General features: G+C 38.1%; 1 protein-coding gene across 1 annotated transcript; it reads left to right on the top strand.

Annotated features, from left to right (window-relative positions):
• Positions 1-34: 34 nt before the first annotated feature.
• On the top strand, positions 35-27,317 carry LOC108730663 (protein ovo). The gene is given in 12 exon segments (XM_018460509.1): positions 35-490; positions 17,885-18,312; positions 20,776-21,274; positions 22,434-23,001; positions 23,197-23,489; positions 23,738-23,957; positions 23,959-23,998; positions 24,353-24,490; positions 24,645-24,895; positions 24,897-24,912; positions 25,057-25,215; positions 25,397-27,317. Coding segments are annotated over 12 exon segments (2,880 nt in total). The 5' UTR covers positions 35-333; the 3' UTR covers positions 25,508-27,317.

Here is a 27,317-nt window from a genome sequence, read left to right as displayed (position 1 = left end):
GTTCTGGAATTCAATCCAGAATCGTCCCGTGTTGATCTCCACGCTGATTTTTGCGTTGGCGTGAGACGCGGAGCAAAGACAGGTAATGGTGAATCACCGTGGCCGTAGCTACAACAGGTGGTCTGTTCGCCAAGTACTCTCGAGTATGACACTGTTGTGTACAAGATCGTACTGAAGATCGTGTTTTGTTTCGGTCCAGACGTGTTTTTGCAGCTTGTGCCGCGATCGCGATCTTGACTGCACCGCTGAGCAGAGAAGCGGCTCGCTTACCACTTCGATGTAGTGGTAGTGCTAAGTGACAACGTAGTGCATCGCTCCCGACGTCAGGTCACGATGCCAAAGATCTTCCTCATCAAGAATCGACTGCATCAACAGCAGTTGCGGCTGTTGGAGTCGCAACATTCCAGCAAGAGTCCACCTCCCGGTAGTGGCAAGGACAGCCCGCTTGGCACCTCGGAACCGTTGAGTCTCATCGTCAACAAGGATCAATGTAAAGTGATTTCTGATTAAAACGGAGCGGAACCGGCATAATTTCGGCGATCTCAGTTTTCTACACTTGTGTTAACCTCTCGTAGACACCCTGGATTTTTTTCTTTCGATCCAAGCGAAATTTCGCTCTCAAATTTCTTAGTACAAATTTCAATTTTTATTAAATAAAAGTTTTAATATTTGAGTTAAATAACTATCTGGCTATGTAGCAGAGATGTTGAAAAGTAATTCTGAATTTTTCTATTTTTTTTTGGAACCTGGGAAAAGGAAAAGAATTTGGGCTGGACAAAAACCGACTTGGAATGCCTACAGTAAATAAATATATGTATGTCTACGAAGGGTTAAATTCGTTCATCTTTCTTTAAGGGCCATCTGAAGGTAGTGCCGAAAACCGTAAGAAATTGACTAATCATGGTCGAATGAGAGGAGAATACTTGACTAATTTGTCAATTTCTTATAGTTTGCTACTTCTATTGTAGGAGTATCATAGACGGTATTATAGACGTTTTTACAGACGATCCTTTATATTGTAAGAGCAGAATTCGTCGAAATTATACCGGTTTTAGTTTCTGAATTGAATTTTTTCTTATCGTCTAATATTTAAGATATCTCAAATTTTGACATATATTTTTTTGACAATTTTTTTGGTCAGTTTGAAGTACATTTTTTTTCTAGAGAAGTTTTCCCACCATTATTTTTTTTTAACTTTTTACATCCGTGAGTGGATCACAATTCTGTGGATTATATAAAGTAGGACTGTTATATACTTTTAACAACCTAAAAGATCGTAACTTAGAAGAAATAGAAATTTTGAAGTTAGCTTCGTATTTTTTAAGTTTAAGATGCCTTTGAAGCTTCAAAGGCACTTTAAACTTTGAAGATTTGGAGTTAATTTCAAAGTTTCGATTTCTTTCAAATCTTCAAATATTCGAAGATACTTTAATCTTCGAAGATTTGGAGTTAATTTCGAAGTTTCGATTTCTTTCACAACTTCGATTCTTCGAGTTATCAAAAGTAGCAGTTCTTATAGCATAAAGTCGACTTCAAATTTGAGTTTTCTCTGCAAAATTAAAATAAAAGAATTGAAGTATCGCTGTAGATACCTATAATGTACGTAATCAAATTAAATTAATTAATCGAATTGTGAAGTTCGTAATATTATTTTATAATTATCGATATAATTACTGTATTTCGATTATGAATTTTTACGCATGGGATCTTTATGTACTTATACGATGCATTCATTACGGAGATAAATGGAGAACAAATTAATAAAGCGCAAGACAATTATCTTTTCGGTATTGTGTACACAGTAATTTGACAAGCCAATTATTGGATCGTTATAAAGTCGCGTAAGTCGCCACGGTGTAAAATTAAGATACTGATCTCAACAGTTTAATTTGTAATATGCAAACCGTCGATAACATGGAACGATCGGAGCTCACAAGTGCAACTCTGTGGCTTCCTTCTCGTCGTCCCTTTTACAGCGTACTTGTCGAGCAAGAAAGCAAATAAAAGAGGGAGAGAGAGAAAAAAGGGGCCTAAAATGTTACACTTCTGCTGCAGGTGCGATCGTATTTTGGGGTACAGGTGCGATTGCATTTCGGACATTTCGGTTCCGGACGTTATCATGCAACGCATTAACGGGCTCTTTTACTTTCGTGAATCGCATTATGCTAATTACTCGCGTGTACATATTTTTCTCTCATTATACAGTCCTCGCGAATTTAATAGCTCGTGATACAGCAACTCCTCTTTCCCATCGCATTTGTATAAAAAATTACCGGACATTATCTCTTTTATGTCTGTTTCCATTAATGTAGATTAACTTTACGTCTCGTTTCAACTTACTTTTCATCTTTTTCTAATTCTTAAAACTACAAAAAGATTAATAGTAAGTCGAACTGCACCGAGAGAAATGTTTGGTATGAACAACTATAATTTTGTTGATACTTGACTTACTAAAATTTTGTTTTAATTTATAAATTGTTACTAAAATTTTACGTTTTAATTTATAAATTGTTTTATTCTAATTAAAATTTTGTTATTCTATCAAATTCCTATTAGAATACAATTTTTTAAAACAAAATTTTGGTAATTCATATATCAATAAAATTACGATAATTGTTTATACCAAACATTTCTCGCAGTATAGGATTAAAGTTAATTTATGTTAGAAGCCATTGAATACCCTTTTCGGCCATTGTGTTGTACGTGGACATTTCTTTCTCATCTCGATGTTTCTCTGTGATTCATTTGTCACGCGCTTTTCATCATAGCTTGACATAATCAGCGATATGATGGTTATAACACGGAGAGAAAAAAAAAGTTTCTTGTGTCGATCTGTCGCTCGGCACCGAGTAACGGCTGACCTTTGGCAGTCGGCGAACTTGTTCGCGTATCTGCGCACGCCACATATAGTAGTTAATTACATGAGTGCCACTTGTGCACGAACGCCTCGCGCGATTGCATAATGACGTTTACGTCGTACGAACGGTTTCGTCGAAAACAACGGTCATCCTTCCGCGCGTCAGCCGTGCCGATGAGGAACGGTATAGTGAGTGAACGGCCGTAAAGCACAATTGCAATTTGCACGTTGCGGATGTGCATGTACGACGATCACCTATCGACGCAGTTTCACCAAGGTCGAGCGAGTTTGCACGACACCGATACAGAGAATTTCGGAAATTTAACAACAGAACAATAGGTTATCGCAATAATGCCAAAATGACATTGAAATGAATCGTTAAACTTGAGACACAATTGAAAAGCTTTGAGAATAGGAACAGGGAATAACAGGTTACTATCTATCAGAATATTGTATTCTAGTATATATACGGTTTTTGACAGGTTGATATTTGTTATTCCCTGTTTCTTGCTTTTGAATTGTGTGTTGAGCTTATCTAATTGAAAAATAATTTTTAATATACTTCGGGAGTTTTAATTATCATGCCTTTTTGTTCTGCTTGGGGAGTTTTTTTTTACTCCAAGGGCAAGAATCGGTATTAACGAGGTTTTTTACGTTATATAATTATTTTTGTCTCAACACCTCCAGATGCACTTATTGTTATCGCGAGTCGTTACGGATGTAATGACTTTTTCGTCGTTTTTAGCAGCCGTAAAGATAAACCGAAGTTTGACTAATTGCGTGAAAATTGGCGTGCTCGACGAGTCGTTGCTACATAGTTTAGTTACATAATTCACTGCTGATTTTTCGTTTGGGCATATTAGTCCTCGGGCGACGGTCTAGCCGAGGTCGATCACGGGTGGTACTTTTACAACGGTATAGTGAGTAGGTGGAGGATGTAGTCCTAAAACTGGTTTAGGAAAGTGACCGGGGCGGTTCCTCCTTTATTCCTTTTCCCCTTTTTTTTTGTGCAGCGCGATCTCGCTCCTCCGTCTTTTCTCTCCGTCTCTCCCTATTTTTAATTCTTGTTTTGCGTCAGGCTCCTGCGCTCACGAGACTACGAATGATGCGCAAAACGCGGTGTCGATGGCCTGTTACTGGCGATCACCGTGCCTTGCAGGTGCACGCGTTATTCTTTCTACCTGTTTTCTTCTCAGCCGGTTTTTTTACTATTAATTATAATATATGTTAATTAAACATTTATATTATACGGAAGCGACTTATTGTTAGCGTCGTTCTAAGCTCTGGCTGCCTTACTACATATTTTATCACAATAGCCATTTTTTGAGGCGTGTGACCGACGCATCCGTTCAATTAATGCGACGGTGTCCAATTAAGTGATTCATCTTTTCTCGAATTTAATGGTCGCGTACAAATCACCTCATTAGATATACGTTGCTTAGAACCCTTTCGTTCGTGCGGCAAGTGCGGCTTGATAAATATCATCGCGATGATAAATATCGTTATCCTTGACGGGGAAGAGAAGAAGATTCATCGTGCGAGCGAGCGTCGTCGGTCGAGAGACAGTCGATTTGTTACGTAAACGAGTATGTCTCCGCGTGTATCGTGCACGCGCGCGCGCGCGTACGGAGTATTGGTTTTATTTGCATTTTCCGCGTTGCCGATCGAACGGAATCCAGACTGATGCGAGATCGTAATGGTACACCGCGCGCGCTGTTCGTATAACGTTTCCTGCACTCGCGCTGCAGCGAGCCGAGCGGCAATGGACGGAGTCGACACGTGTATGCGTTCCGATGCGCCACGACGCGCCGGACCGGAGATTTCAATGCTCATCTAAGCGATGCGTCGCGCTTGGCCGTCGCGGCGGGGATAATATTTTTCGTCTCCCGACGATTCTCATTCTCTCGGAATATTCCCGCGGATGCGTTGAAAAAGAGTCTGGTAATAGCTATTAAATGTTGAGTGAAATAGTCTACTCAAATGTTCGATTAATATAACTAAAAATGATTTTTTACTTTCCTAAATGTTTAGTATTAGACTGAAAAAAGGAAATATTGAATTTTAATTAATATTTGTGTGAATAGTTCTAAGTAAATATTTATTAAATATATATATATATATTTATTTGATATAAAAATTATATTTATTTGATATAAAAACCATTAATTTCATTGTGTGTGTGTGAACTGTCATTTTTTTTATTGAGAAAATAGTTATTTATTTGCTGCAAATAAATGTTTACTTGGTACTACTCAAACATCATTTATTTGAAAAAAAATCTGAATATACGTATCTAAAATCTGAATATCGTACTGAGAGTTGTATTGAAAAGTTAAATTGCTTTTTTTAGCATTGAATAATTTGTCTAAGTTTCTAGTAAGAATTTAATATAAATAGGCACGACAGAGAAGTTATTAACATCAAGGTTGTATGGTTCAGTGACAAAGATGAATGTCTAACAATAAGAAGAAGACTTCGTTTCGAATTCCGAAGTGCCCTGATATTTTTCTCGTGTTGTCGCTTATTTCTTACACTATATATAGATACGGATCTAATTATTGGAGTAGTTCCTCTATGTGTATTTTTCTTATATTTTTCTCGGGAGATCGAACAGTCGTAATTTCCCTATTTTTTATATTCTTTATCAACGTTGCCAACTTTAATAGGTACACTGTAAAAATTAAAATGTTAATTTTAACTTAAAGACGTATAGTTGACTTTCTGAGAATTGTAAAAATATTAAAAGTAACATTTTTTTTTGCATGTCTCAGAAAGTCCACTGTATGCCTTTAAGTTAAAATTAACATTTGACTTTTTACAGTGTACGTACACGGAGAGTATTTTTTTTAGAGTTACCTTGAAAATATGATAATCATGGGACAATATTGTATTTCGAAGAATTTTAATGTAAATCTCTCTCATTCATTAATAAAATTACAATAAAGTATAAAATAAGTTTGATTAATTTTACTGAAGTGTATGATAAAAATCTTTAAAATATTGTATTGTACCACAACTACATATTTTCAGGGTAAATTTTAAAAGAAAATTTTCTCCGTGTAGAAATGACTTACGTGGCATAACTGTCCTATAATTGCACGAACTTGGACGTGTCTGTTATGAATTTACGGCCTTAAAATGGTGGGACAACGATGGGTTCTTATCGTGAATGTTGATGAGTTTCGTAGCTGGGCTATTTGACGAGTATGTTAGGCAACGGTGTGGCTCCGTTAGAGTCGCAGAACCTTCGATTTCGCACGAAAGTTACGCAACGCGACTTACAGCTCAAGCCTGCTGTCAGTGATCTCCGCGACGGCCAAGGCGACCGTGTTGGCATTAGAATCTCGGCATAGCACGCAACGGTGAGGAACGGTGGGGAATAGATAGAAGGACATAGGCCGACGAGAGTCACTGACTAGAAATTCAACGCAGAGTACGGAACTCTCCTTGCATTCCTCGATGATTCTTATCGAATCGAAAAGTTGAATTCACGCGAGCCCACTACGCTGAAAAAAATTTACTACATCTTAATATTTGTTTGAATAGTACATTAAACATTTACTTACAGTAAATAAATATTTACTCGTTAAAAAAAATGATAGTTAAATCAAATTAATTGTTTTTGTACCAAATAAATAGGTTCACATTTAGTAAATATTTATTTACAACTATTTAAATAAATATTTATTAAAATTTAGTATTTTTTTCAGTGTATTAATTTGAATTTTTTATTGCCCTCTTTTCTAAATATATGCAATATAAATTAAAGAATACGTCTGCATCTATTTATAAACTGTTTATATTCCTATTTAAATATGGAAAAATATTTCATCTATTTTGTGAGTGTTTTTGATTAATATTGATTATACAATGAATTTGTTTAATTCTTCCGTATTTCTTTAAAAAATTTAAATTAAATTCTTTGATAAGAAGAGAGATGATATACTTAAAAAGTTCATTTCACAGAAGATCCACCCATTATTTACCTTAAATACGCATTACATTAAATGCATAAATGTTAATTAGATGCAATCAACTTCTTCAACTTTTAATGTATTTATCAAACACTCAATAAACTAGAAGTGTGTGTGTGTTAGTGGATTTTTTGAAAACTGTTTACACTTCCTGATCGCACGATTCCGTAAACATTTTATAATTCTTATGACCGGATACACGACTTGTGCATTTTTCATTTTCTGAGCGACGTACTACTTTCAGCAGGTGTCACGCGACTCTTTCTCCGAATTATTTATCCGCGTTTATACGATCCTTGCTAATCACTAGAATTTTAGAATACATCGTTTCAAGCCGGTTTCGAATCGTTCCTCGATCACGACGATCATTTTGCATGAAGCCCGTGGCGATACGGTGCGTTTTATGCAATTGCGGTGCGATGCACGCTCATTCCACTTAGCCGACGGCCGCGCCAAAAGAGGATCGCACTGTCGCCGTGTGTGGAATGCGTTAAATTCGACGCGAAGGGAGCTAGCAGGGCCGGCACGATCAGTCGTATGAAACTAGTCGTTATTAAACTCGTAGAGCCACATTACGACCGATCGAACACGTTCGTTATCATCATGCATTTTTAAGAAACGTTCACCAGAGTCACGCTATATTTCCAATGTTTTTATTCAAGCTACATACACAGTGTAATTAAGAAAATAACCATTACCACGTATAACGTCCACTTGTCATGAAATTCAGTACAACGTATGTTGTACCGCATTCTAAAAGAAAGAATTCTTTTGATTCTTCAGTTAATTGAAATTAATTAAATAAAATGAATTCCTGATTTTTATATGACTGTCATGATTATATAGAAAGAACAATTTTAATGAAATATCTAAATATCTAAGTAAAAATTTAGATAGATAAAGATCTGAAAATAATTTTGTTGGATGAATAATGAATCAATCAAAACAATTATGTAGGAAATTCAAGCATGATAAACAATGCTGCAAAATATCATATTCTAGTAATTAGCTCGAATATCCTACACCATTATTTTGATAGTCCAACAAAATTATTTTCCGATCTGTATTTTGCTAAGTTTTTAAAAAGCAAAACTGTTCTTTCTGTGTAAGAAATATCAGTTTTTCTTGTAAAATTGAAATTTCCTTAATTAGTATTCTGCTATTACATCAATTTGAATTCCTTAGAAATTCTAAAATAAATTCTATTATTTTTTAAATATCAAACTCAATACTTTTCAAATTGTACCAACTTGCGTTAAGCAATAGCATTCAAATAAAAGTAATAAATAGTCTTTAACCTTGACATATTTTGTTACCGACTGTTAAGCAATTAGGTAGCAGTTAGAGAACGACACAAACCGAAGTTAAGTCAGATCGTAATTTCGCGATCTCAATTAAGATTCCGACACGTTTCGGGTATGCGAGAAAAAAAAGAAATGTTCTGAAAGAAACGCCGTTAACGCATCGTATGTACCGCGCGGTAGATAAATACTGTTACATCCAGTGCACATACGAGCTTTAACTGTCGTTGACACGCAGGTAATCGCGCTCAGTGACGCGCACCTGTTGCAAAGGCTTAGTACACCAGGATGTGCAGTCATTGCGACGAATTACAATGCATCGTCCGTAAGCCTCGCGATGCGTGCATGCATGTCTAATCGTACGCGCTCGTCCGCGTGTGTGCGTACACGCGTGCGTGTGCGTGTCCGTTCGCATAGGGGTATACACGGGTCTTCGCGGTACCGTGACGTACGTTGAAAAAAGAGGCGTGAAATTAAATATCCAACAAATTTTATACATTTCTTTTCACGTACAGTTACCAAACATTAGGTACACCAAAGAAACGTAACTAATTTATTCCGATTTAGATTTCATTAATCTGCAAGGAACGATTGGGCCTTTTCTTTTTAAATTTAAGTTACGTATGTAATGATTTAAACGATATTTTTTTCACAATTCTCGATTATATTCTCAGAAGATCATCGTTCGAATTATAACTCGTCTCTACGCGCATGTGATATTGTAGAGAAAAGTATTTGATACTTATGACTATTTGTGATTAGATATTACTATAATTATAGCTATTACCGTTGTAATGTTGATAATAATAATTGTATATAATATGTATAATTCTATTAACAAACATATAGTTAGCCAATCAACACATATAATATATTTTTAGACCATATAGTATAGTTGTCCCAAAAATGATTACAAATTATATAGTTAAATTATAGTAATTACAACTATTTTTATGGTAATAATGATTATAGTTTATAGCTATTTTGATGCCAAATATATGTATACTTGTTAATAGAACTATATATATAGTTATTATTACTAACAAAGCAGTAATAACCAAAATTATGATAAAATGTATAATCATAGTCACAAATTCCAAAAACTTTTCTCTCAGTGTAAATTTGAAGATGCGACGAATGTTTGTATTACGCTTCGAATGAACATTTTGCGCGGTTTACGTCGTTCCCGGCGTGAATACGTCCCTGAGGCTTAACGCAAATCTTGCGGAACACCCCGCAGACACGTACGACGAGGTCCACCGGTTGAAACGACACCGGACTTCTCGTTGCGCGCGGGGGAACAGGTTCGACTCGTCGTCGAAAGCGCCGCGAGCAGGTACACCTCGGTGCGTACGCCATCGTCGTCATCGCTGTCGTTAGCTGGTGTGCACGTATATACAACACACTCCGCACACAGAGAACGATGAGTGTACGGCTGCGGCGGCGGCGGCGGCAGCTAATGGCGCAAGAGGGCCGTGACCGAAATTCTTTCCGAGCAAGGGGGCCAAGTGCAAAAGAAAAGAACGTTCAGTGCGATAAATCTCGTTCTACACTAGACGCTAGCGAATCGGTGCGATCGTTTCGCGACGGTGAATTAACGCGAGTATAGCTATTACGGATAATAGCGTTTGAGCTTTGCTCTCATCGAGCATCGTGGAAAACACCGCGTTGTAATATAGTCGATGCGATTACTAAACTTGGATAGAACCTTGTTCGAACGCGAAAGTTGCTTCTCCTTCACGATAAAAATTTCTGATTGAAAATGAACCAGAAAATTCTGATCGTATCTATTAGAATTCTAATTTGTCCATTTTCAATTAATGTTCCAATTAATGCAACCAGACTCTTTTTCCAGTACGGTGATGAAAAATTTCAATTCGCGAGGCCGCTGATTGCTTAGTTTGCATTTTTTCTTTAATTATTGTAGTTTAAATCTATTTATTTATTATGTTAGAAGAATTACAATTTATGTAAATATCACCCAGAGGTTTACAAAGATTTGGGAAGAAAGTGAGACTATATATTGTATTTCTTTCAGATTTTTAAGTATTAGATTGGTGCAAAAAATTGATATTAAAGTTGAAATCAAAATTTTAACGATATCGAAATGAGAGGATCATCATAAGTTTGTAAATATACTTTTAGTTTTTTATTTAGAGAGAATTTTTTAAAATTTATTTTTCAAGGACTTTAATTTTCTAAATGTATTTAATATAGTCATTCAATGAAGAAACGATGCGAATTTTTCGCATCAACTTGATGAATAATTTTGATCTTTGTTCCTGTATAATTGCACGGATTATTATCTTCTGATGAATCGCTATCTAAATGATGGCGTAGTCTGCGGTTTAGTGCTGTAACAACGGGAGCCGAATGACACCGCTCAGTCGCGACGATTTCTGCCACGGTCTCTGATCCCATTTATCTGTTTGGAAAAAATCCCAATCGAAATAGTACGAATGAGACTGTCAAGGTGGATTTACCGCTGCCATTTTCCCTGCTATTCTAATTAGAGGGGAATGATTGGCAGCATTAGCTTATAAATTATCTAACCGCTTAGAATGAAATTAATCACAGATATAGATTAATACGACGATCGAATTTAATCGCTTTTTTAGTTTCATAAATAGAAGTCAGTGTCGTTTGTTATTGATATACATTTTTTTATTTTGAATTTTTCACGTTTTTTACTCGGATGAGACTTAAATTGTTTCATAATTCCTAAGATGATTGGATGCCCATTATACAATACGGTCATAAAAACGGAGTTATACAATCGACGTTGAATTATGTGAATAGTTGCGTATTCACTTGAAATCGCAAGATAATGATGACGCGTATACAGTAATATTCTATAACGTTACGTTTTTTTCATGGTCCTGCAAAATGGTTATCGGTGAGATTTCTCTGGAGACTGGTAGACAATTTCATTGTGTAAGGATAATTACGTCATGTTTTTAATGTTGTATAGACGTTTTGTTGCTTTAGAGTTCTGAATTACAATAGTAATAGTTCGATTTCAATTTATTGAATCGTGTGGATCAGTTCAGAGAGTTTATCGAAACAAGAACAGGTCTGATGTGGTCGAGTAGTATCAGGCAGCCTCAATTCACTTTGTCACATTTCATCGTGGTGTATCGGGTCGCGTTACCGACACTTTCCTTCAAACAGTAATTCCTAAGAACCAACATTGTATCTCGTTGTTGTGTGCGATCTCCGGCTACACGCTCGACCGGCTACGTCGGAGTTGCACCGGTCTTCCCCCACTGCACTGATCTCCTCCTCCTCCTCCTCTCTCTTTATTCCTGACCCTCCAGCGCAAAATGCAGCGATCGGTGATTTTTTCATTCGCAACTTTTCACCGAGTGCCAAGGTCGAGCGAAGAAACGTCGTCGTCGTCGGCTAACGTCTCGATCTTCCGCTCGATCGTAGAAAGGACTCTCTGAAGAGTAGCGTTACCAGGCCGTATAAATATGTGTACGTGTGCGCTGTATGCACGTGCACATGTGTGTCTCGTAGCTTCTAGGAAGCGCAGAACTCGTATGTACGATGCATTACTCGCGAACCGATGCATTCGTTCTGCTAGCACGATCGAGCTGGCGGACGAATCGCAAAGGAAAACACGATCGCGTGTGTGATCGGCATGACTGATTCAATTGCGATTATTGAGACTGATAAAAACGGGACGCGTGTAATTTGGGAACGACAAAGCCAGGCCGACAATTTGCTCCAAAATTAAGATCTTTCCTCGTGCCGGAGAATGCAATTAAGTTAGGCATTAAGTCACGCAACATGGTTGCATGGAGTTAGCGCTATATAGATGTAGCCTGGTTTAACGAAAATTACAGACCACTGTCAATATTAAAATTAGATGGAAATCTGGATAGAAAATATCCAAGTTTATAAAATAATTTATTTTTCACTGCATATTCTAACGGTAAATATAGTATATACCTGAATAACATTTTATCATTTTAGATATTGTACTTTTGAGATTACATATTAAATTACGTACATTATAAGAAAAGTGAACAAATGTAAAAATCGCACATTTATAATGTATGTGCAGCTAATATAAATCGTGTGATTTTTACTCACGTAATTTCACTTCTTTCTTATTTATTATTGTTTACGTATTTTCTTTGTGATGTGAGAAAAGCATAAGAATAGTAAAAAATATTTAGAATTATAGGAACGGTAAATGCAAAAAACACATGAAAACGTATATACAGTTACGTCATTAAGTCGTGTGATTTTTACACTTGTCCGCATAATTTTACATATTTTTTTAGTAAACACAAAATATTCTAAATGTCGATAGTTTTTGTACAGCACTTTACCGGTCCTTCTTAGACGAACATTATCTTTCCGAATTTCGCTCCCATCAATTTCCAAAGTTGGTTTATTCTATAAATCAAATTTTGATTACGACAAAAATTTAAAAAAAAAATAAGAAAGTTTTATGTAAGTCACATATCATATACAAAATATTTTTCTTAATGTAATACATTTTCTAATGTAACATTTCTGTGACGGCGTTCTTATGAACGAATCGCATTTCGCTGGCATTGATTCTGCACCGCGAAACGCAGATTGCTCCGAACATGGAAATGCACGGATTTCGCGTAATGTGGAGGTAATTCGCGCGCGTGCTCGTGCACGCTGCACGTGTCCATTACGTAAAGCGACCAAGTGGCCGCGTATACGTACGGTGTCACCTTGCTGTCCGTGCGACGACGATTCGACCCACGCACGGTACCGCTACGCAAACGCTACGCAGATATCGCGCGCGAGACCGTGCATACGGGATGTCGCACTTTCTCGCGATCGCGAACGCCTCGGCTCGGATTCCGGGGCGATTTTTCCCCTGCGTCCTTGCCTGGAATCTCTTTGCGTTTGATAAAGACTCTCCAATAAGAATCTGAACACGAGCCGCAATTTTGTTTTAGGGTAGCAGCATCGTCAATTTGAGACGACATGATAATATTGATGCAACGTTTTATCGAATTTACGATAGGAATGAAAGGACAAAAAATTTCGAAAATTAAAAAGAGAACTAGAAGAAATTTTTAGAAAGATTTTATAGAACGCGGATGTGTAAACATTGATGTTGTAGTATTTCTTCTGCAAGCTTAACGAGAAAAGAAAAATAAATCAAGATGTTTATAAGAGGAACGTCTCGAGATCGAAGCGCGAGATTCGAGAAAACCTGCCAGGCATAAAGCAGCCTGGGTCGCGACCGGGTTCAGGCAGAGAGATCCTGTTGCGAGTTCTCTTGCCGGCATGGACGATACATCGTCAGCATCGTCCAGGCTTTACGCCTTCGTTGCCGTTGTAATATCTGCTCGATCGAACGAAACGGCGCGACTTAGCCGACCTACTTACGGCCGACCGCTCCCTGCCTGCTCTCGAGTCCTTTTTTCAGATTTTTCCTTTCCTTTCCTTTCGGCTAACACACCGCGGCGCGGTAACGCGAGCCTTCGCCATTTACGCCGTGTTTATCTCGGTTATCTGCATACAGACCAGAAACAATGTGTCGGATGATGAAGTAATCGACGAGTTGCATTATAGATATATATACATTTCGCTGGAGATTTACGGGTCGCCATAAACGTCATAAGGCGGATGTTTTATCGTCGGTCTTGAGAAACCGCTGGTAAATGTTGATAGCTGAAGACTCGGACTGGTATTCCACACCCTACATTTAATGTCGAAGCTAACGCCATGATATACTCCGAATGGTAACAGTATCGAGGGCAGTTCTCACATTTGCAAGCACAGTTCGGAATTAGATCGGATCAGAGAAAATGTGACCTTTTTAATTTTAATTACTTACCGGCGCGTATACTGTTTAATATCAAAGGAGCAATGACTCGATCCCTGGAGTTAAATAACATTTTATTATTTTTACACGAAAAGAAAGATTTTGCTGAAGTATTAAAAAATTTATCAAGATACACATCTGAAAATAATACATAGGAATTTCAAGTATGATGAGCAATATCCTACACTTATACGATTATTTTGTGGTCCAACAAAATTATTTTCAAATCTGTATCTAGTTAAATTTTTTAATATTTCAACAAACCCGTTCTCTCCGTATAACTTTCATGTATATATATCAAAATGTAAATGGATCAATTTTTGTGGTTATTAAAGTCAACAAACAATGTCTATATTAATGATATAATTTGACATAATGAATTTAACAACGTGTAGTAGCGTTGCGAGTAACAAAATCTTCGCATCAGCCAGCGTTGAACGAACACCGATACGCGACGACGGGCAAGTCATAGAATGCAGAAGTCACGCTAAACACGGCCTCGGGATAGTTTCGACAAGCGCCTTAGCCCGTAATGGCAATGACCTCGAGGCCTCGTATAGATCAGGAAGTGTACTCCGCTCGTTTCAGCATCGTGCTCCCTGGGTTTCGCGTTGGGAATTGTGAGGATTCAGTCGTTACATCCGAGTCCGGGCATCGATCTTCTCCGCTCGATCGCTCGTGAGGCACTCCGTTCCGCGAGCGAGCACATTCGTCTCAACACCCTTTTAATCTGGCTAGCAGCAACTGCAACGTCGTCTATCTGAGGATTCTAAGGGAACCGAGTCGACACTGAGAAAAATGTCTGATTGAAAATGGAAAAGATTCTGATTAATCAGGATTCGGATTATCTCGACTAGAATTTTAATAGATGTAACCAGAAAATTTTGATTCGTCCATTTTCAATCAGAATTCTAATTAATCTATTCAGACATTTTTCTAAGTGTAATCTTCCACTAATTTTTTGAATGGATATAATCAAACATGAAGATTAATTATTAATTTATCCTTAATTACAAAACTGATTTCTGACTGCAGTAGTGGACTGTGTCTCGGGTCCCGATTTACCGGAATTTCCTCACCGTTCCGATCCTCTTGGTCGATCTCTCCTTGTCTTCTTCGCTCCGTGAGCAAGCCCGTTCCTCTCGATTCCGACTCGATGTACCGGTTCTCATTTCATTTTCTTTCTCTTTCTCGCTGTGCGAAGGGGAAAGAGAAGCGAAAGGAAAAATGAGAAAGAGAGAGAGATAGCTAACAAACGAGGAATGGACGGAGAGAACTGGACGGGGAGAGAGCACGATAGAGAATCGGGATGAGAGAGAGCAAGAGAGAAAGGAGAGAGAGAGAGAGAGAGAGAGAGAGAGAGAGAGAAAGAGAGAGAGAGAGTCGAAGATAGGCAGAGGCGTACATCGGTACCCTGGTCACGACGATTGCGCCGCAGGTATTTATAGCGCAGCCGAACCTGTTAGGGGGATTTGGTCAGAGGAACTCACGCATGCATGCACGCATGCACGCATCATGATTCTTTCCACCGAAGGTTGTCCGACGAACGGAACCGCCATTTTGGTACCTTCGCCGTGGCTGTTACCTTCAGGGGTTCAGGTCGTGACGCAAGCGATTGCGCAAAAGATGTCGTTAGGCACCTCGTCTAACTCGTAATTTCGAGGTCGGGATAGCCTGCGGTTGATTTCGAGCTCAGGGACACAAGAGTCTCTTTCGAGAAGATCCAGAAAAGATCGTCCTCCTCGAGGGCGCCGCGGGCGTAGGGATTTAAATTCCTCTATTTCGACCATTCTGCATTTCGACGGGTGCTTTGAGCTCTTAAAGACTGTTTACAGAAGCGACTCGTTTTCTTTAACTTACCCGCATAATTCCTAGTGATTTTTGTAACATTAAGATATCTTGTACGTAGCATTTATATACATTACTTTTTTTTAATAATTTAAGTACGTAAAAAATGTTAATTGCAGATAAAACTGTGTCACTAAGTAATACTTTTTTTTAGCAAACGGAAGATTGTCGAAGTATGTATGATATTGATATCCCCGAAGACTATAGGCGAAGAGACTTCTCTTCCTTCAATATATTTTCCATAATGACTTCGAGAGTAAAACACCGCGTCCTCGTGCAGATAATTTCCTGGTTGTCGCTCCAACAATATGATTACACAGTGTCCTCGTGCTCGTCGAAAAACACTTGATAAGTCTCGAAAGTCGAGAGACCGTACGCGTCGTACATCCAATAACAGACCACCTTTAGAATTGTGACAAAAACTATCACTGCACTGCGATGTGACGAAAAAAAAAAATTACGAAGTTGCTATTATTAAACAATAATCAGTATTGTCGACGATAAAAATTTAGCGACATCGCTCATTACTTTATTTTATTATATTTATTACTTTATTTCTCAGTCCTCATTTATCCAATTCTACATTGGTGGGCACGATTTTATTGATGCAAAACCGACATCTTATAATTGATTTTTACATCAATAATACTATTTCCAATACAAAATTACCTACATAATTAAGGAATAAAATAATAAATACATACTAAAAAAATAATGTCGCTAAATTTTTATAGTTGACAATACTGATTGGAAAAAAATATTGATATCCTATGATATCGATTTTGCCATAAACCCATCATCTTAAGAAATCATTTTATCATGGGAAATTTTGTAATTTCGCTATCTCAGTTGGAGATGATTGAGGATATCGAGCGATCCTCAATATCCGTTTGCTTCTCTCGAAGGGAATAACAACGAGAGGAGGCGATCGGTACCGCAATTGGTTATCGTTTGCTAATTAAAGACAGTTACTTGTCCGCGTACTCTGAGACATGCTCGAGGAGAAAAGTGGGAGATCACGTACGCGTGTGAAGGACGAACGTACGGCGAAATGGCCGTAGCCGCTATACGGTACCTGCGAATCCTCAAGGTTGCTCGTAAATTCAGACACGGAGAGCAGCGGGCCAACCGCCAACTGACGGTTATGACCGTCATCGTCGTCGCCGTGCCGTCGTCGTTGCCCCGTCCGTGCATTACGTATGCCGACTGCCGAGTCCTGATCGGCTCGCATACGTATCGAGATTTAATTCCCGTCTCACCTTGTGTCGGTGTCGCTGTTCGTATGAATCGTAAATCCGTGTCGCGTGTTAAGTGTTAAATTGTGCGAGCCTTGAAATGCGAAGTTTGTTGAAATTCCCAGTTTATTGTATGCCGTACCGAAGAAAATTGTAAGGTCGACTAAAAAGAGCAAGGTCTCGTGTTTTTCAGAAAAAGCCTTTGTGTCATATTGCTCTCTGTAGTGTTTTCTATAGAATTTTTTTAGATTATGATGAATGTAATTTACTTCATATTGACCAAAGATATATTCAATCAATACAAATTCAGTCAATATAAATTTAAATCAAGCTTATAAATATGGATGACGGTCATCAGAGATATCAATAGGATGCTAGTAATAACAAATTAGTTCCTTTACTGGAATATGTTTGTTTGATGTACCGAAGACTTTCTTGTCAATTGATAAATTACTCGTAGATAAAAATTCCAGACTTTACTCAACTGTCGTAATAGTATATTTTATTAATGATAAAATTCCCCAATTGGAAAATTTTATTAAGGATTCACATAGGATTACACACACCTCCTTCATTAATAAAATATACTACCAATTCTATTGATTCATTAATAAAATATACTACCAATTCTATTGAATCAAATTAAATAATAATATATACAAAAATTCGGTTTGCCGTTCAGCTCAACAAGAAACAGATTCGTAGAAACTTTTTTCTTTAATTCAATACAGTTATTTTTAGTTCTTCACAATTAGGATGAAACTGTCCCAGGAATTTTAGTAAATAACAATTTATCATAATGCTGGAATTTAATGGAAAATAATTTTTTTTCTTTTTGTCAATAGATCGGGACAAGACTGATGATGACCGTGCGACATCCCCAGAATCCTTTCGCAGCAACAGTCCGGCACCATCACCGTCACCCCCACACCCGGTGACAAGTAATGCTACCAGCCCGCCTCCAAGACGATTTATCTCCAGCATCCTTGGTGGTGACGTGCCGTATGGTAGTAGGCGTCATGTGCTCACCAGGGCGGAGCGAAAAGAATATAGTAGCCCACCAATAGCCTCGGATGATCCACCACAGTTCCTGTCAAAGTCAGAGAAGGTTGTATTGCCAAGGCCGCAGACGCCTCCGAAAGCACCCCGTGTAGAGCCACCAACAAGGGTTTCCGTTATCCAAAGGGTGCCACCCCAAGGTACCTCTAGGAAGGAAGAAAATAAGATCGAGATCGAAAGAATCGACCCAATACAAGTACCTGAACCAGAACAGGTAAACCAAGCATCATAAATGAAAAATTATGTCCAAGGAGGTTTTAAAACTAGTTCTAGATGAACAGTTTTTGTGAATGATCGTGCATTTATGCATTTTTTTAACTGATGGCACTCATTTTTAGAATGTCTTATGTTTTAGTTTTGAACTTTTTGTTGTTTGGACAGTAACCGACACATGTTCGGTCGGATAGCAACAGCAACGATTTTGCATTGTACGTAGTGTACTAAAATATTTCATATATTTCTCCGGTTATTGAAAAATAACGAATCTTAACAACAATAAAAATATGCGTATAAGATATTTAAGTATCTGAGGGAACAGGAGTCTGTTATTAAGTTGATTCAGTTACGCTTCGTTAATTTCGACAGGATTTCGTTAACTTCCTCGCAATGCCTCATACATTATGTATAGCGACAAAGCGGATAAAGAAGGGCGAAGAAAATTTTGCATGGTATTATGCGTAACATTACTTAACTTGCGGTTCGCCGAGCAATTTCTTGCGATTTTGTATGCTGTTGTTTTTCATATTGAAGTACGAAAGCTTGTAATTTCTATGAAAATGTGCACAGTAATTCATAGTAATTTCGCGAGTATACGTTATACGAGAAGGAAAAAAAAATATAAAAATCTATCCCTCTCTTAGCAATAGATTCGATTTTATATCGAAAGTGAAAAACGATCGCGTATTTGGATATAATGTTCTGTTTTGAAAAGTGTTCATCTAGGAAACTATATTAATATATCTTGGGCATCATTGTTTAATCTTTTTCAATTCAGTGGCACATTAAATAATGAGCCAAATTTCTAGAGGTGCATCATTAATACACACATACACACACACACACACACACACACACACACACTCTCACACACACACACACACACACACACACACACTCTCTTCAGCATAGATATTTTATTACATACCACCAACACGATGTTCAAAAATAAAAAGTAAAGCGTTTTAAAGTTTTTATTTTTTATTTTATCGTTTAAAAAGTAATTTTGTTGTACTAATGATATTGCATTGGTTAAAATGACAGTAAATATAAAACAATATAATTTTACAATTCTTTTTTAACTCGTTTATAATTTTTTTCGTTTCTCTTTATCTTATTTAAAATTTGTGCACACTTGGAAATCTTTTATGGCACCCTAGTGTGTTGTCAATCGGTTGAAAAACTGTGATTTAGAATATGAAAAAAAAAACGGAGAATAGTAATAGTACAGAACAATAAATAGTAAAGAACAATAAAGTGGAAGAGAGAAAAAGAGAGATAATCATTGTATGGAAAGAGACTTCAACAAGAAGGAATTCAGAAGGAAGGAAAATCGACAAATGAAAGAAGATGCGAGAATCGATAAATAAGTGGAAAAGAAAAGAAATTGAGTAACGAAAAGACTGCTTGCAGTTCATTGATTTTGGATGCATGTGATGTGCACTTAACAATAACGCTTAGCAAATCATTATAATGCACTGATTATTGCACTAATCATACTCGTTATTTTTTATGCTTCTACAGATATCTTAAATATCTATGGATCTCTGATGATGTAATAAATATCAAATGTTAGTATTTTTTCTTCGTATTTTGTCACTAAATATACGTATAAAAGAAAATTGAATAGATGTTTGATAATGATGTATAATTAATTAAGTTTTGATCATTAATTAAGAATTCTTAAATAGTTTTTCAGAAACTGATATTTTATATTTTATTGCGTATTTAATAATATTTAATAAAATATTGCGTATTTCATAAAAATACTTAAATTCTCTTTTTATTATAGTTTCATTGAACATGCAACAACAAATGTATAAATGAATGAACATATATACCTAAAGCGGAAATATAACAAAAAGATAAATTATATATATTTATACATAAATATTATATATGTATATATATAAAACTTCTTTTTGCTATAGTTTTATTAAATATGTAATAAAATAAAGTATGAAATATTCTTTTATATTTTATATTTTAATCTTAGAAAGAATACAATTTTTAATATATGTATCTATATATTTCGTCTATCTAAATCATCAATTGTTTATTCAATTTTTTTGCAATTATGTATATAGATTAACTTTTCAATTTTTTCCTACATTTTCTTATTAAATTATATTTTTATCTCTTATACTAATAAAATTTTTCTTAACAACTTAACATCTCACCAACACATTATCATTTCTTAACACCTCATTGCGTGCTCTTTTGAGAGAATAATAACCGATTCCATTTCGGTGAATACATACTCCTACGATTGTGCCAACTGAAGGTTGAAAGTAAAACGACAGAAAAAAGAAAAAGATTGACAGAGAGAGAGAGAAGCGACGAAAAAATGTGAGAAAGAAAATCAGAAAGAAAATGTATACTTCGGTGTTTTTATAACGATCAAAAAGGAAAAAATTAATATGTTAATGCACATAAGCAATAATATTAATAATAATTTCAGGAACAGCCCATAGATTATGCAGTGCCGAAGCGAAAGGAGGAAGATGAAGAGAAGTGTCGTGATGGTGCGATGGCAGCGCGCAGCCCCAGCACCTCGATTGCAAGATCTCTGCTGGCTGTCAAACTGTCTGGGTCCCAGGTGGTACAGGCGGCTGCAGGCCACGGCAGATCCTCGAATTCAGGTGGTTCTTCTGGAGGCGGTGGCGGTGGCGGTGGCAACAATTCCTCACCCTCATCGAACGGGGGCGGCAGCGGCAACGGTGGTGCTATGATCGGTGGAGGATGCGGAAACGGGGCGATTCTCGGCAGCGGTGGCAGTGGCGGTGGTGGTGCTCTAGGCGGGGGTGCGGGTGCAGGTGGCATGCCCCCCGGTGGAAATGGAGGTCGTGGCAACTATGGACCGAGTTCGCCGCCGACGGGCTCTCTACCACCGTTCTACGAATCCTTGAAGGGCGGTAACAACCTCGCGAACTTCGCCAATCAGTATAACAGTTCTCAAGGTAGATAAGCGCGTCTTACCTTCGCTTTTCTCATTTTATTCATTTCCCTCGCGTCAGAAAGACGTGAATGATTTTTAGTCGACTCTTTACTCGTTATTTCGCCGCAATGAAATCTTTCTAATGATACGCGGTTCATTATTTCTAGATCAATTCTAACATTAACGATTACATTTCTGACTGTTGCAGACACAACGCTTTTTTTATTACGTTTGATTAAAGACGTATTACCTGATTGATTAATTAACAAAAAATGGTAGCGTTATTTCTAGTCATTTGTTTGGTTAATTTAATTGTTAGCTAAATCAACTAAATTTTAGAATTAAATTTATTGTGACAATGACTCTTTGTATCGTTTTGATCATATGTTTGAACTCAGTCAGTAATATTTATCTTATCTAAAGGGTCATCGAAATAGACAACAAAGCGGAACATCTGAACAGATCGTGATATTGTTTACATCTTTTGTTCAAATAATTCTGTGATTGTGGCCGACCGTGATCAGTTCTGATTTGAGTGTTTACCGTGCGGTTTAGCAACTCCAGTTATTCATGTCTTACAAAATTGTAATAGTACGTCCTACACTTGGACGCATCGTGCGTCAAGTTATCTTGTATATTATTTTTTGCTGCTATTACAATTTTATTTTTTTGCTATATATTTGTTTTTGTTTTTGCTATTATCTATATAGGAATATATATCGTCTTTTAAGTTATTAAATTATTGCGATACTTATCTTCATACATCTAGTCTTTGTGATGCAAACATTATTGCAGAATTTAAAATTGCAAGGTATCACTCTTTTTGGCAAATCTAATTGTAAGATGTTATTCTGTTGCATGCATAATTATTTTGATATTATTCTTAGTATGGCATAAGTTTCTTTTACTTTATTATGCTATAACTCTTTTATTAATGACGATACATTGTGAAAAAAATAAAACGATATAGAGTGGGTTATATCTCACTTTAATTAACCAAATTATTACAATACTCATTCTCTCTCTGAAATCCAGGAATAATGCATAAACTGTCAAGATTTTGATTTTATCTACTTTTCAGTAGATATGAAAGAACACGTTGTGCATGTGTATGCAATTTATTAAATTAAGATTTATGGATCTTCATTGCTGGATTTTCATTCATCTGTGCCGTTATTCAGGAAATGCATACCTCACACCATTGACGGCCGTCGGAATCGAATGCGACACCGGTCAACAGGACAACTCTCAGCACGCGCAGTACAATGCACAGGAGGGCAAGCAGTACTCTCTTCTTCAGAATGTTTGCGCGAATGTTTGCGCGTCCTACGGTCTGACGTTCAAAGAAGAGGAAGAAGAGCTAGCAGCCTACAAAATTCAGCCGAACGACCTGCTTCCCTCCCAGTATGGCACCTACGATGTCACCGATACGGGCATGATGGTGGACATGGTGACTGGTACCATGGTGGTGGATCCGTTGCAGTTCACTGCAGCGACTTTGACCTTCAACTCGCCGTCTGATCACACGGCACTCCTCGAAACTCTCAGCGACGCGGCGGACCTTCTGTTGCCCAGGCTGCAGACCGAGGATGGTGGCAGCGATCTCCTGGAGGAATCGCTACACTCACCCGCCTCGACTGGCAGCAGCGGAATCGGTCAGGACGCTGGTCAGATGACTACTCCCGTCGAGCCTAGCGTAGATCCTTTCCCCGAGCACAGCATGGCCTTGACCAGAGGCTTTGACACGAGGTGAGCTCATGCTCAACTAGCGTGAGAAACTACTCGCGCGCTCGTTGATTAACTAATACTATTTCTGTTCGCTGTTTGCTTTCATCGTAGTTGAATTTAAAAGCCAAGTATCGTGTAATACCGAATGCCAATTGTAAATTTCTATTGCGGGATAAAATAACATGTTGATGATAGGTCGCATGCCCTTTTTCTTAGACACTATACGACTCCGCAACATTTTAACGCATCCAAGTTGGCGGGATTGAATTACGCAGCCGGCGAGACGAGTTATCAGTCGCTTCAAAAGGAACGTCCAGAACTTGCGTTGCATGTCAATCAGAATCACCAACATCAGCAGGATCAGCAGTTACAAATTCAGGTGCAGCTGCATCAGCAGAAGCAGCAAGCTACCTCCCCGCACCAGCAGCAACAGCAGCAGCAGCAGCAGCAACAACAACAGCAACAACAGCATCAAAGTCTTCTGAGTCCCGGATTGAATTTCAATAACGGTAAATTATCATGACTACTTTTATATTTTCGTATAACTATTACTGAACTAACGTTGATATTTTTGCACAAATAAGTTTATACGCAGATAGTAATAGTTCCAAAATTATTAATTTAATAAATATTTTATATTATGTGTAAGGCATACAATTATATTAAAATATTTGAAAAAAAGAAAACTGTAAAAAGTAGTACAATTTGTCGCGGAAGGTTCTTAGATTTCTAACGGAATTTTAATTCGTTGATCTAGGACTAAGGATTAATACCGCGCTAACGGTTCGGTTACTTAATCTCGAAGGTTTAGAGATAGACTCCGGTAGCAGCGTAGGCGGAAGTTTACCCAGCCCTGGCACTGCGAGCTGTTCCCTGGACGGAGCCTCATCTGGTACCTCACCTTCATGCGGACTGGGAGAACATGCGCATAGTCCACGCCTAGCAGTTGTATCACCCACCACAGTCGCAACTCAAGCTTCCGCCGCTCTCGCAACGGGTCGGTGTACTTCAACAAAGGGTAAGCAACCCAAATTGATCCAGGCAAAAGCATATATCTTCGTTCCACAACATTAAATTACCTCCCGGGATCGAGTTTTAACGACACTTGGCAATAATGTTGTTCGCGATATAATTTCCTTGAATTTTTCGTTTTAATTGAATTGTTCAAGCAAAATCATAGATCGATATACAAATTTTTAAAAAGCGGTTTCATTCCTAAGTGAGATTGGTATATGTAAAGATGATAACGAGTGGAACGTTAATTCCCACTCTCATATTATGCAATGCTCAGTCAATTTGAGTGCTTCATCCGATGTCATCTTCTGATCGTCACGAAAAACACAGCGAGAATTAACGTATATTCTCATCGTAGCTGGGTTTACCGAGCGATTGTCAGCTAGAATTTGTTAATGGTGGTCATGGCATAAAGAATCCTTTAGCCATCGAGGGTCAGAGGCAGGCCGCAGCTACTCGGGATGAAGAAAGAGCTAATCGCACTCCGCCTGGCAAGGTAATGCTGCTTTGTGCGTTAGCTCTGCGCAATCTTCGTTACTAGAGACATGGCTGTGACATAACAAATTCATCGTATCGAATCGCGAGCCGATGCCGCAAGATTGCAAGAAGTCGTTAATAGCGTGATAACTCTTCGACTTTTTGCTCAACAGGACGATGATCCCAATCGCTTTACCTGCCGCGTATGCAGCAAGAACTTCAGTCTTCAACGACTTCTTAATCGTCACATGAAGTGTCATAGTGACGTGAAGCGTTATTTGTGTACGTTCTGCGGAAAGGGCTTCAATGATACGTTCGACCTCAAGAGGCATACGCGGACGCATACAGGTGTGCGACCTTACAAGTGCTTCCTTTGCGAAAAGAGTTTCACGCAACGCTGCTCGCTGGAGAGTCATGGCCAGAATAGAGCGTCGCGCTAAGGTAAGTTAATTCTCTAAGATTGAAATACCGAAGTAATATTTTGCATCTATTATTCTACGATTCTCTCTATATGTAGATATCCTCTATATATATATGTAAATATATTTTAATTTGTTATTCGCACGCGATGTATCTGTTCGATAGATGTACGTCTGTGAGGAATGTGGACACACAACGCACGAGCCGGAGGTGCATTATCTTCACCTGAAGGAGCAGCATCCTTATAGCCCGGCGCTACTGAAGTTCTACGACAAGCGGCACTTCAAGTTCACCAATAGTAATTTCGCCAATATGTTGCTCCAGGTGGGCACAGACACCTCCGCATAGACATGATAGTAAATGTTAATATTCGTTTAGGTAAAACATAGATAGCGCATTGATTAACCAACGGTCTGGTATAGAAAGGCTTCAATACTTGAACGAACAAAATACACAGCGCGGTATACAAGAACATGAAATTGTTCTTGTTGATGTAACTCTTCAGGATGGCCTGTTACAACGGGACTTACGGAATATGGACAGCTGTGGCCTTACGGAGCGACGAGAAACGACCTCAAAGAGCAACGACTCGGCGCATCAACAGACCAGTTTTTAAATCCATTGAGAACGAGAGTCCGGGAGAGGGAGGGAGATAAAGATAGAAAGATAAAAAAGGAGAGAAAAAGAAAGATGCCGATTGATCACGCGTTCATCCTTCAATCAGGCTGACGAAGGGAATAACGTTTCGCGCGTAAAGTACCTGCAAGTGGCTCCCATTATGGTGACACTGGAATAAACATCGAAGTTCGACGACAGGATCCGATTGAGGGATCTCATGGGATCTGTAATCAATTGGTTCCTGTCGCCCTTAAATTCACGGGTAGAAGAGGCAGAGGACATGACGAAAATGAGGCGAAATAAGAATAAAAGTAATAGATAATCTTCGCGCTACGACGATCGCGAAGTCATGTACACGATATTTCTCTTAAGCTTCTCGCCAATACGATGAAAACGAAATATTTTAAGCTTGCACGTTTGTTCATTGTTTCTTTCTTCCCGGTTCAAAAGGAAGAGATTACCGCTTTTCGGAGAAGAAAGACAGATGTTTGAAGAGAAACACTGTCGTAGCGTTAGTTGTAGTATATGACAAGACGCTACTTTATTAAACTTTATTAATATAACGCACTTCCGAGTTCTAATGATGACAGCACGTCGGACACTCAAACTCCAATGTTCTGCCAGAAGAGAGTTTTGAAGAACTTTCAAACTTGCGTGTTGCGACGCTATAAAATTTCGCTTCTACCCATTCTATCGGGGACAGTGTCTCGAATTACTTTCTTAAATGTCTTTAAAATGTTCTTCTTATAGTTATAATTTTAACAGATTAATTTAAAGAAATTCTAGAACTGATAATAGATTACAGGAGGATGCATGGGACATACGTATGCATACGCACACATACACACATGTTCTGATACATACAATCTCATATATAGAGCTTAGGTGATAAATATTAATATCGTGGACCGAGGGGCGTGCGCGACATCGAGCAGACCCAAAGACTCGGATAGAACGTTTCAGGAATGCTGATCGTCCTCGGCGAGCGTGTCGAGGCGGGAGAAGAGTGCGATCACACGGAAGACTTTTTTTTTCTCAGAGATGTACGGCGAGTTACGTTGCTTTTCGACTCGATGGGCGAAATGGGATTCTTGACGTCGCGATCGCCAGGGAGTTCCTTCGATCGCGGCCTTCGTCCTGAAGCCTCTATTGTCTTCGATTGATCGGGGCATCAGAATCGAAGGGATCCGCGTTGCTCGAACATCGGGTATCGCGAAAAACGGGGCTAGATCACGTCGGCGGAGTGACTCTGCGCCGTACCATCGTAGAAATAGAGCTCGGCGCTACCGGCGTCATAGTGTGAATAATCAGAATAATTAAAAATGAACTCTTTTACGTCGCGAATGCAATCGACGATTTTATCATCAAGATTCGATGTTAAAATCAACTTTTAGCCTTGACAGAGATGTTCCAAGTCAACATTTGTTACAACGAAACGATACGCCGATATCGTTTTAGATAAAACTTCAGTTTTTATTATCCTCATTTTTTAATTATTTTTCTAAACGCCGGTAGTGTACATATATACATATATACATACATACGTACATATATAGAATACTTATAGTAAGTTCCCAACCGAAGGAAGTGCACTTTGGGTAATCTGTGATATGATAAAAGTAACAAGACAATCCACTCACTTCTCCACGCACCGGATTTCGCTTTTCCGCTCTCTTGTGCGCTTGTGGTTTTCTTTTTCTTTTCTCTCTTTTCTTTTAGGGTCAGGTAGGGGGTAAGTAAGGGTAACAGGAGGGCATGCACACCCTACACATATATACATGCTTAGATAGACGTGGACACACAACACA

This window comes from Mycetomoellerius zeteki, unplaced genomic scaffold (assembly GCF_001594055.1).
Source record: "Mycetomoellerius zeteki isolate Tzet28-1 unplaced genomic scaffold, Tzet1.0 scaffold94, whole genome shotgun sequence".
NCBI lineage: Eukaryota > Metazoa > Arthropoda > Insecta > Hymenoptera > Formicidae > Mycetomoellerius > Mycetomoellerius zeteki.
Note: the sequence above shows the minus strand (reverse complement) of the source record. Positions and strands in the feature narration are given on the sequence as shown.